The 12094-nt window shown below is 38.1% G+C and overlaps 1 protein-coding gene across 1 annotated transcript in view; it reads right to left on the bottom strand.

Annotated features, from left to right (window-relative positions):
- Positions 1-12094, bottom strand: part of LOC106721570 (rabankyrin-5) — a 50217-nt gene continuing 38123 nt past the window's right edge. Inside the window, exons 6-21 of the mRNA XM_045683286.1 lie at positions 11060-11286; positions 9195-9338; positions 7177-7546; positions 6784-6968; positions 6283-6470; positions 5904-6057; positions 5461-5623; positions 4666-4742; positions 4210-4378; positions 3784-4020; positions 3193-3410; positions 2615-2814; positions 1933-2045; positions 1733-1855; positions 967-1091; positions 1-403 (exon numbers count right to left, since the gene is read on the bottom strand). Of these exons, the coding sequence (XP_045539242.1) occupies positions 274-403; positions 967-1091; positions 1733-1855; positions 1933-2045; positions 2615-2814; positions 3193-3410; positions 3784-4020; positions 4210-4378; positions 4666-4742; positions 5461-5623; positions 5904-6057; positions 6283-6470; positions 6784-6968; positions 7177-7546; positions 9195-9338; positions 11060-11286 (2823 nt within the window). The 3' untranslated portion in view covers positions 1-273. The remainder of the gene's footprint in view (positions 404-966; positions 1092-1732; positions 1856-1932; positions 2046-2614; positions 2815-3192; positions 3411-3783; positions 4021-4209; positions 4379-4665; positions 4743-5460; positions 5624-5903; positions 6058-6282; positions 6471-6783; positions 6969-7176; positions 7547-9194; positions 9339-11059; positions 11287-12094) is intronic.

A 12094-nucleotide genomic window follows, 5' to 3' on the forward strand; every position in this document is an offset into this window, starting at 1 on the left:
AAATAATATACATTAATTTACAAAGTTTTGTCTAAATTTGAAACAGAGTATAAGGTATTTTTCACACACGTTAATATGCTTTCTGAACTTTTTACCTTTCTTTACTTCGGTATGTGTCACAATTAAATGATTCTGGTACAAAATCGCATAACATTAACCGACTGCTGTGTCACTTGTAAACACATATTGCTGTCTCTGTTCAGTCAAAGAGAATGTAAGAGATAACAATACATTAATACAAGTATCACGTCATTGTTGTGTGACGTAGTGACACTAACTGGCTCCAACTTGCAGTACGTTGAAACAAATCTCACAGACACGTTGACTTTTGTTCAGACCGAATTTCAGTATGGGCACATCCTGGTTGGAACATTTATTGCACAGCATACGACCGCAGTGTCGACTGGAGGAAATAATTTTATTAAATATAAAAAAAAAATCACGATAACTGCAATTATTAGTAGAAATTGAAAGTTTTCACATGGCAATACTGATAAACAGAACTAGATCGTTTTTTTATGTGTTTCATGAAAAGCTTGATCAAAGAAATATGTTTGACAGTTGATGACATTTTAGATGAAACTATTAAAAATATCAAAGATGCGGATGCAAAAGTCTGTTTTTTAGGGTTGCTACTTTATAATATACGCGGAGTTACAAAATAAAATTTTGGGACTTTCTAAACTATTTTTCTTCACCGCACTTTTTTGACAGTTATACAAATTCTAGTCAAACGAGGAAATCTGAACCGGTGAGAGGTTACGCTGTCGCGGTAAGTTGTGACAGGAAATATATAAAATCTTCATGGGCATGGAAAATGGCAAAACACAACAGCTACAGTAAGAAAAAAAATCTTTTGACATTTTTGACGTTGATAGGAGGGCGTTAGTAATCTGTCATAATTTAGTTTGACTTATGTCTACCCGGTCAGATATCCTAGTTAGTCTATATTTGATTTCTTCTTACCAATGATGCTTTCTCATAGTGAGTGTAAACTTAGTGCCGCATTCCTGACACAGATCGCTCTCAGCCCACGGCGCCTCTGACGGTAGCGCGTCTAGTAACCGATGTAGAAGTTGTTTTGTAGCCACCTGGATAACAATGATCATTTAACTAATAACCAACAAACAACACACAACATAAATACTTAGACTAAGGTACATGTACAGTCAGTTGCATAAATGTATACACATACAAAACTTTAGAAATTTATTATAGATCTTTGGTTTCAAAAATTCGTCAATAACGTTATTGTGGCTGTAAGTATACGCACTGATGCGTGTATACATATTTATCATAATCGAAGGCGTATACTAACTTTTGTATCTTTTGATGAGCAGCTGACTTTACAGTAGAGATAGAAATATATTTCCTACCCATTTCAGTGAAATTTCTTGTTGTTCAAATGTAATTAGGTCTAAAACCTATCACTAGAACATATCGAGGGGTGAAAGGCTATTTTGTTTTAAGCGACATTTTTTGCGATTATGACTTATATATATATATTCAGAATCAGAAGAATTCCCTGATTAAAACAAATAGCCTTTCACCCCTCGATATATACTAGTCAAATTATAGCTTATGGTTACAGTTCCTGTACCATATTTGACCTTACATGTAAAGAGAATTTAAATGATCTCAGTTACATAAATAAGCATAATGTCTACAATTTAAGGCACCATACATTTTTGTAGGATTGGAAATCTTTCAAAACATATATTTTTAATATTACCTGATAGTTAAAAATGGAAAGTCCATCTTTGTTCTCTTGTGCTAGACATGCACCAGCACGTACTAATACCCTGCACATGGCCGCCTGCCCGTTCATATACGCGAGGAGTAACGGCGTATTACCCTGTTACATTGAAGATGTCATATTACACATTAAATATCAAAGTATAAATGTATTTTGATTTTAGTCGGATAGTTTACCTGCAAATCAGTTTTATTGATAGGATAGTCGGGCATAAATTCCAAGAATATTTCGCAAATTGTCGCCGCGTTGTCCTTTTTACACCAGCACAGTTCGTGTAGTGGATTGCGACCTGAGAAAGTTTTATTTATATATACAGTGTATGGACAATTTATCGAGTAAAATACTACAATAGCATGTTTTATCTAATAAATAAATTTGTTCGTATTTCTGCAATAATTTGATTGATTCAATTTATTACGTAACTAGTTGAATTGAAAAAAAAAACCTTATTAGTAGCCTACGTGTTCCAGACTATCCATATCGCTGTTAAAGACATAGCTTGTAACAAACATCCATCCATCCATACAAACATTCTCATCTATATATATAAAAGAAAGTCGTGTTAGTTACACTATTTATAACTCAAGAACGGCTGAATTGATTTGACTGAAAATTGGTGGGCAGGTAGGTTAGAACCAGGAAACGAATATAGGATAATTTTTACCCTGTTTACTATTTTTTTATTCCGCGCGGACGGAGTCGCGGGTAAAAGCTAGTTTATAATATTAGTAAAATTGTAATGTAAAGACAACATTGGAGAAATTTACCACAAATAGGCTCCGGAGACTGTCTAACACCTAACTTTTGTGCTCCAAACGTTCCATTTGCATGCTGAGGTATGACGTCACATCACATTACCTTTAAGATTAGTAGCTGCGGCGTCAATATCGGAGTCTGCGAGTAACGCGCGTGCGGCTGCGGCGTGTCCTTCACGTGCGGCCACGTGCAGTGCGTTGTCGCCGCGTGCGTCCGCCGCACCGCACTCCGCACCCCCGCTCAGTAACGCAGACACGATGGCCGCGTGTCCGCCTGCAGCCGCCACGTGCAGCGCTGTACGTCTGTAACACAACTTACTCTTACTGCATACTGCAGCACTTGTGTACAGTCGGAGCTTTTCACGGTGTTCAACTTACATAAAAATTGTTCTTTAAAATGAGACAAACTCTATTTTCTTACAAAATAACCGATTAGGTACTTGTGAGTTACACAAATGACGTCATTACGATCTTTTTCCCACAGACGTATAGGTTGCGTCATATTGGCTATTATTTCAGCGTCACTTCAATGTATGCAAAATATTCGAACGACTGTCGCTTTAAAGTGGAACGCCAGATTCCCCGATAGTACAAATACAGCTGTATTGTGACTAGTTCTATTGTGTATAGTTCGTAGATTAGTTTCAGTTGTGCTTAGTGTCTAGTGGGGATAATAAGTACTTCTCGGCATCCCTGTCGTTGGGTCTGGCGCCTGCGAGCAGCAGACTGCGCAGCAGCAGCTCGTTGCCGGCGGCGGCGGCGAGGTGCAGTGGTGGGGTGAGGCGGCCATCCTGCACACGAGAGTTCACGTCCACCTCCACCGACAGCAGGAACATCACGCTCTCCACGTCGCACGCCTGAATCGCCACGTGCAGGAAGTTGCGACCCTTCTTGTCTACCTGCAACGAGTACAATCAAAACGGGCTTTAGTGCTAGCAAAACTGCTTCACGCTACCTGTGACCTGGGCGAGATTTCTACGGCAACCACGGGGGGAGGGGAGGTAGCTTAGGTTACATGAGACTGTATAATTCGCAGATCTGTAGCGCCATGGCCTACTCAGTACACGTCAATGTGAACACTAAATGATTAAAGGAATATTGATGAAATTGCGGCACCAGGCCAGGGAACACAATGTAAAGCTAAAAGAAGCTGAAAAAACTTAGATTATTTAAAATACGACAGAAAAAATGGTCTCATGAATGTCATATTTTTAATCAAACCGTGGTCCATATGAAACACAAATGATCTAACTGTTGTGTCGTGTATCTGACCTGTTCAGCTGCTGAAGGGTTCTTCTCAAGTATAGCTTGCGCGGCTTTGTTATTCCTAGCTGTGAGTGCTGCGGCGAATGGTGACACGCCCTTGTTGTCTCTGGCGGAGAGGTCGATGCCGGGCTGAGACAGCAGCAGCGAGATGATGCCCGCGTGCTGGTTCTCTATGGCTATATGTAACGGAGTCTTGCCCTCCGCGTCTTTACTGTTTATGTTCGCGCCGTGCTCGAGTAGAGTCTGCAAAACATTAACACGTTCAATGCACATTCACAGGTTTTAAACGTATCGGTAGCATTTAATGGGTTGAGTATAAAGTAATAACCTATTTGTATGCAAAATATTTATACTACAAAAATTTGTTCAAAATGGTCCTTCGAGTCGGATTTAAAGTAGGGATTTACGAAACATGATATGTTGTCCTGGTACCTGTATGACTTCAGAGAGTCCCCAGGTGCAGCAGAGATGCAGCGGCGTGTGTCTCTCAGCGGCCAGGTCTGCGCCCTCGCCGCCAGGTCCCGGCCGCCGCGCACACTCCACGTCGCAGCCCGAACGAATAAGGAATGTCGCTAATGACTCCTTGTTCTCGTCTATTGCTCTGGTATACAAACATTTGGATTGGTTTTGGCAGAGCAGGGGACGTTTTAGATGGGGCAAATCCTATTTCTGTATGCCCATCTGTCTGTCTATTCAAGCAACGCAAGCTTCTAACTTGTTGTACATCTTTATGGGTTACTTTGCTATGTTGGAGAATAAATATATCTACCAGTTCGATTGTTACTTTGTATTACATAAAAACAAAACAATATTTGGAAATAGTTTGAAAATTAAATAATTATATTTTGGGTGTTTTTTTTTATTTGGATCGCTGTAAGAATCACATACTTGTGTAATAGAGTTTGCAAACATCCATCAGGTCCGGGTCCCCAACAATCTGCGTCCGCACCATTTCTTACGAGTATCTGTAAAATATAAAAAAAAAACACAATTTCTATACAGTCAAATGCTACGAGGTTATTCTAAAATTTTAAAGATATGCTACATTTTTGTAATGTTTTCCTTTTTTTATGTCTTTTCCCTTTTTTCTAATAAAGTACGACTGAAATAACAATATACAGTCAGTATAAATGGAAGGTAATCGTATCGTTATTTCTTTCATTCACTTTGAAATAACCAGAGACAACAATATAAGTGTTACGGCAAGCGAGACCCACAGTAAGGTAATGTTCACACTAAATATATGTACGTAGTCAAAGATGAGAAATGATCAGTGGTCGATAGTCCATTTAGTATGAACATAATCTTAAAAAGTGAACATGACGAGAACTCATTACGCGAACCAAGTTCTTTGTGTGCCAGCCGGTTATGTCACACTAAGACAAGCTCGTTACACTTTACATATAAAAAATATTTATAACCACATCCCCAGTAAAAGGTAGATCCACCATTTGTCATTATCTTTTTAAAAAATCTTACTGATATTATAAATGCGAATGTTTAGTTAGAATTAGTTGGATGGATGTTTGTTTGTATTATATCTTCGGAACGGTTCATTGGATCTTGTTGAAATTTGGCACAGATATAGAACATAGTCTGGAAGAACACATAGGCTATTTAAGTTTTTTTTTAATTCCGCACGGACGTAGTCTTGGGGTCAAAATAATTGAATAATGTACTGACACTGGCGACCTCCTCCTGTCCGGAGTCGAGCGCGGCCCAGAGCGGGGGCACGCCGTGCGCGTCCAGACGACTCATGTCAACTCCGCGCACGCACAGCGCCTCCACCACCAGACCCAGGCGGCAGTGGATCGCCAGCTGCAGGGGAGTCTCGCCGGCTTCCGTCCTGGGTGTATTACATTTGTACTAGTGGTTCACAAACTTCACGGCGACATTACAAAGACGGGGTCTTTCTTATAAACGACTACCTTAACGCCTGTGGAAAGAATTCGCGAGCAAACAAAACAGTCGAGTTGAGTCGTGTACATGAAAAATTGTCTAAAAATTCGAAAATGACAGTCAGACAAAAAACTTGTAAAAATTAAATAAAACCTTCATTCGTTTCGAAGTTATTATCATTCATTTACTTTCAACTGATTTATTTTAATTAATAATAAGTAACTTACAAAGCGTCCATATCAGCTCCCTGGTCCAGTAGATATATGGCGATTCTAGAATCTTCTTCCACAATAGCTTGATGTAACAGAGTGAAGCCTTTACCGTTACGCACATTAGGATCAGCCCCGCCCTCGATTAAGGGTTTCACTAAGTTTTTGTGTCCTAAAAAAATTGCACAAAAAAATAGATAAAAAGGGATCTTATTAGCAAAAAAAACAGATTTTTTTTTGAATTGTTTCTTAAATTTATATATATTTAATGAACCACCATTTTCGCGAAACTACTATATGAGGACGTTAAACAACACTGTAAAAAATTGCCAAAATCCGTAAAATTACTCTAAATTCAACAATAATTTAGTTCTTCTCCCAAAGTTATATAACTTACCTTCAGTAAGTGCAAGACTAACAGGAGTGTCGCCCTCAGAGTTCTTCATGTTCAAGTTAGGCAACAAACTGACATTACTACGGTCCGTGGCAGGCATTTCTCCTTTCTCTATCAACTTCTTGTGCTCTAAGATAGCCAGCACTGCCCCTTCGTGGTTGTTCAGTACCGCCAGATGTAGAGGAGTTTGTCTATAAATAAGTTGAACAATATTTAACAGTACAACAACGAATATGTTTTTGTTATCATTGCTTACAAATGTATCATGACTTTGTGAATCGAGTTTTTTTGCAAACACTTTTATGAAGTTTTACTTTTCAGTTCCTATTATCATTTTCTCGTCCCTTTCCTTATCTTTTCTTTTCTCTGACCCACACAAAAATATCTTTTACTGAGCGTTTTAAGCTTTATGCGATCTACGGCACTCCGATTGACCTCTTGTGCTACCAAATCGGAATGCCGTGGAATATGTTAATTAAACATCCTTTATCTGTTATCTCTGACCTATAAACAGTATCCTCCTGTTCTCCATACGCAGTCTGCAGATTATGTCGTGCGCCGTGCTCCAGTAGAGCGGCTGTGAGACGTGTGAGGCCGCTAGCGCAGGCCGCGTGCAATGCCGTCACTCCCGCCTCGTTGCCGTGGTTCAAATCACCGTTTAAATGAGATACAAGAAACACCGCGGAGTCCTATAATGAAAATAAAAACTACTCACGTGGAATTAAAAAAATAAGCTAAAGCTAAAAGTTAAAGCTTATGCTCTTTTCCATACAGTAATCTATCTCTGTGCCATTCATCCAGATTCGTTAAGACATAGGGGTTACAGGATAAAAAACATCCATCCATCTAAACTTTCGCGTTTATAATATTAGTAAGATAAAAAAGTCATTATCTTACCTCAAACCATCCTTGAATTAATATATGAAGCAGACTATCACCAGAACCGGAATACAATGGATTCGGTTGACATCCTTTCTCTAAAAGTTTGGCAGCGAATCCTCTTTCAATGATATTCTCCGTTTTACCTTCCACAGGGTCTTCTGTGAAAGCGTTTTTGTTCGTCACTGGTGTATCGAACGGGTTAGAACCGTTCATTACGAGAGTTTCACTTGAAGAGATTGAGGCTCTTCTATCGTCGACTAAAGCGTAGTAGAGAGGTGGATGTTCGTCCGCTAAAGTTCTTAGGTTTGTGTCCAAGTTGGGCTGTTTTAGTAGAAGATCGAAGACTTTAAGATTTCTTGATATTACTGATTGATGTAGAGGCGTGCTAGAAAAATTAAATTTCGTTATTATCTTAGGTATCATATAAAATTACGCATACATATCAAATGTATGCGTAATGTTCCCGCCAATATTAAAAAATTGAGTTGTAAGAGATCTCTTGCAACATTTCGAGCTATCGTAAAGTTTGGTTAGCACTATACCAGATTGTTTAAACGTACTACGTTAAGATAATGAATGATTTCAAATTATTTGTTTATTTAATTCACATTGAACAAAGATTACCTCTTGAAGGTCGTCGTTAAAGGTTTTTTATTTAATTTTTAACCCAATTTGAATGTAAATGACGATTAATCTAATGATATTTCTAAATAAAAGAGAAAACGATGTTTATTTAGGGCGCACTTGATATTGGTCAATGAACCTTCCAAAGTTCAGAGTATACCTTGAATTAATACGTAAATACAATATTTTTAATACAATTAAGGTGAAGTACCAGGGTAACGTAATAATAATAAAATAACATTTATGATCACCTACATTCATTAAAAAATATGCAATTCAGCCTTGGGTTTCCACTGTCGAAATAACTGGCTATATGTTAAAGAATACAATATTTATTTCACATTAATTTATACCTGTGTTCGAAGTGTATAATTTCGTAGCTTATTTTGGCTTTATCTTTAGAAGAAAGTCTCTGTAGAGTTTATAAGCATTGACAATTTGTGAAGGCAACAAAACTCGCCCACGCGGATTCACTCACCGCCCACTATCCATGACTAGTGATGCAACGGAAGTGTCTTACCGGAACCAGAAACGGAAACAGATGTCAAAAAAAAATTTTAGCAGAAACGGAAACGGATGCGGAAACAGAAGTGTAAACAATAATAAAAAACTTATTTACAAAAATATTTTTTCGGTAAAAACAGTTTGCATTCGTTTTTAATTTATTAAGGCATTAGATATCGGTGTCCTTTAGCCTTTAATGTATGTATTTTTTACTGCGCTGCAATAAGTAAAAATACGCGTTTTTTTTAATTCATTTTCAGGAATCAAAATTACACTATTTACAAATTAAAGTTCGCCAAACCACTCGTGTTGACAAACGACAAATATATTTCTAACTATATAATGATGATGATATATTACATGGTTATAACTTATTCAAAAGTACATTTAATAACTCGTAAGTATGAAATAGTCACATTTTGCCAGTTGTTAAATTTTATATGGACAACAACTAGACAGTTTACACCAGCAAGAGAAACTGATTGTTTCAAACAGCAGCAGAAAATATTACGCGCTTAAATTCACAAAATAGTACGTAAACAAACAAATGCGACAAGTGCCGAAAGGCCGCGCACGGACTGCCCGTCTCGCGCCGCGCATTTGGATCTCTCAGCCGTTGTAAAGTTCCGTTTTATCTCCGTTATAAAAGTTGCGGAAACAGAAGCAGAAACGGATGTTGAAAAGCACGCGGAACTTCCGCACTTGCGGAAACGGAAACAGACATCCGTTGCATCACTATCCATGACTAAGCAAAGGAGCAATAACCGATTTATATCATTTGTACATAAAAATATCTTTAAAAGGCTAATGAAACTTTATCTTTATTCCAGACTACAAATAATTTAAAAATCATTCGCTTCAATATTTTTCGTCTTAACTTTGTCTATTACATCTTATTAACTTACTATCCCTTTCTATTCTGTCGGTTGATATCTGCGCCTTTAGCCACAACCGTCTCCGCGATCTCCACCATCTGCTCCATGGTGTCAGGCTCGCACGAGCTGGATGTCAACGCTGCTATCAAGTGCAGGACTGTATCACCTTCCTCTCTGTAGACAAGACAAATTAACCATCGGTTTTTAATTCTCCATACATTCGGATACAACCATATTACCATCTCTTACATTCTGTTTGACAAAAGAGAGAGAGCATTAATACAATTACAGTACAGTTGAATTTCAACGTAAATTGAACATTTTAAAATATCTGTAAAGCTGTAGTCATTTTAATGAAGTACGCATACATTTTATGCTAAATGAATTTTGATACTAATTAGAATTCGAAAAGTATGTCATTTATAACGAAAGAAAGTTTAGCTTTGCTTACATTTTGTCTCGTTTTAGCATTGCAAAGTAATTTCTTTTTTTGCTGCTAAAAATTCTTTACAGAATATCAATTTCAACATAAAACGATGTCTATATCAAAGTTGTAGCAATCGTATTATATTTTATATAACAATAAGTAACTATAATCCACTTAATAATACAAATGAAACCTGCAAACGTGATATTGGTTTCGGGAAGTCGACAATAAGCGATGTCAGTTCGAATTAGTCGGTTATTCGTGATTTCCTCTGTAATTACGATTATTTTTTCTCGTACCCACTCAATTGACATTAGACCGATTTACTACTGAAACTAAATTGTGGCCAAAACATAAAAGCTTTAATGATGACTAGCGGTCGTCCGCGACCTCGCCCGCGCTGAAAAAAAGTTGCCGATAACATGTACCTCCGCATGCATCCGCTATCTTCCCGTCAAATTCCCCTCATAAGTAAGTCCAACCGTTATGGAGATTACCCAGAAGAAACGTGGCCTTGCGCACACAGACACAAGGACAGACAGAAAATAATTTTAGAAATTGAGTTTTCGTTGCCACCAACATAAATATGATTTTTTAGTTGATAACACATGGACAATACAATTATCTTAATATGTATAGATAGTAATAAATTGAATGCAGTTTCCAATACATATTATTTTTGTATTGTAACATGATAATTATCACCGAAGAAACATCACTGACTCATATAAGAGCATTCATCACTATAGATAAGATGCGGTGGCACTTGTTACATACAAGATGTTCGAACGTTTCATTAATTCCAGTGTAACCAAACGTTGTTTCGTAAACAAATTTAAACGAGCATAAATAACTCAATCAGCATAACACTGCATTCAGGAATCGTAAGTGTTTATTTAGTGGTTCAACGAACTCATTTTTGGGATGTACTAACGGAGTGGACGCTACTTGTAAGATATATGTTACGACAAACACCGTTAGCAGACATTTTGCAAACGTACGGTAAATGCATCATAACCGTTTAATTGTATGCAGCCATATTTTGAATCAGAAATTACATTGTTTTTTGTTTCTCGCTGTAAGGTCCTTCATACACGAGGCAACATAAATCTTTGAAGCTGGCGATTGTAGTTTCTATGCAACTTACGTATTAAAATAATGTAGAGGTTCGTACACAGCTCGCGTCGCGGACGTTTCTATCTGTCATCACTAAAAACGCGATTCTTGCGACTCAACCAATTTTAGTTTTGCCGATTTACTTTGCCTTGTGTACGAAGAGCCTTACAATTAGGTTATTTTGCAAGTGTTCATACATCTGTTATTTAATACAGTTTATCTTCATATCCTTACATAACTGTTCCGAGGATTACTCTTCTTTATTAGAAGCTAATAATTGCTATTCCTTTAGTTATTGAAATTGAAAAATCATCATCTATCAAAGATTTTATCGAACGGATATGAGTGTTACTTTGTTGTAAGACTGGTATCAGCGCCGTTGTCCACAAGGAACTTAGCAGAGAAGGCGTCTCTGGAGTCAACAGCTCGGTGCAGAAGCGTGCGACCCCTGGGGCCACGGGCGTCAGGGTCTGCGCAATGCTGCAACAATGTTGTCGCTATGGAGGCGCTCCGACCTCGCAGGGCCAGCTCCAAGGGTAGCTCTCCTCGTGGTGACATCGCGTTTACTATGTCTGTGAGCTGTAACAAATAGAGACCATAATCGTTAGTCGGAGGCCAAATCCTAGTCCCCTTTGTACCTTTTCCTTATACAAAAAAGATGGGAACGGGGAATGGACTGGGTTGGGACGTGCAAGACAGCGGTTACCACGCTAATCTATTTTAGCAAAATAATGTGGCCGTTTGCCACATTATACAACTAATATTATAAAGAGGAAAGATTTGTTTGTTTTCTTGTATTGAATAGGCTCGGAACCTACGGGGCCGACTTGAAAAATTCTTTCACTGTTAGGAAGCTATATTATTCCCGGGTGACATATGTATAGCCTACGTTTATTACTAGATTTTTATTTGTTTCGCGTGGACGAAGCTTCGGGCAACTGTTAAGCCGCGTTCACATTTGTCTGACGTGTTGTGTCGTGATGCTTTCTGTCGTGATGGCTACTGTTCACATCTATGTGACGCGTTATGACGAATTTTTAATCAGTTCCGTTATAGCTCTCAGAGAGTTTACACATTCGCAATGTTTTTTCATGAATCATACGATTCAGATTCAGATTATGAAGAAGATATGCAGTTATTGGCACTGGCAACACTTCTAATAAAACAAAGAAAGAGAAGAAGATATATGGATACATCCAGTAAATACAAAAAGAGAGACTAAAGGCGAGTTTCATTGTCTCGTTAATGAGCTTGAGAGTGATGCTGAAAAATTTCATCAGTATTTTAGAATGTCTAACTTCTGACGCGTCACAACACAACACGTGCGCGTGCACACTAGTCCGACCCGCTGTGTCGTGTCGCTGCGCAGTCCCCCGCACCTCACCCA

The sequence above is a fragment of the Papilio machaon genome, chromosome 21 (assembly GCF_912999745.1).
Source record: "Papilio machaon chromosome 21, ilPapMach1.1, whole genome shotgun sequence".
Classification (NCBI taxonomy): domain Eukaryota; kingdom Metazoa; phylum Arthropoda; class Insecta; order Lepidoptera; family Papilionidae; genus Papilio; species Papilio machaon.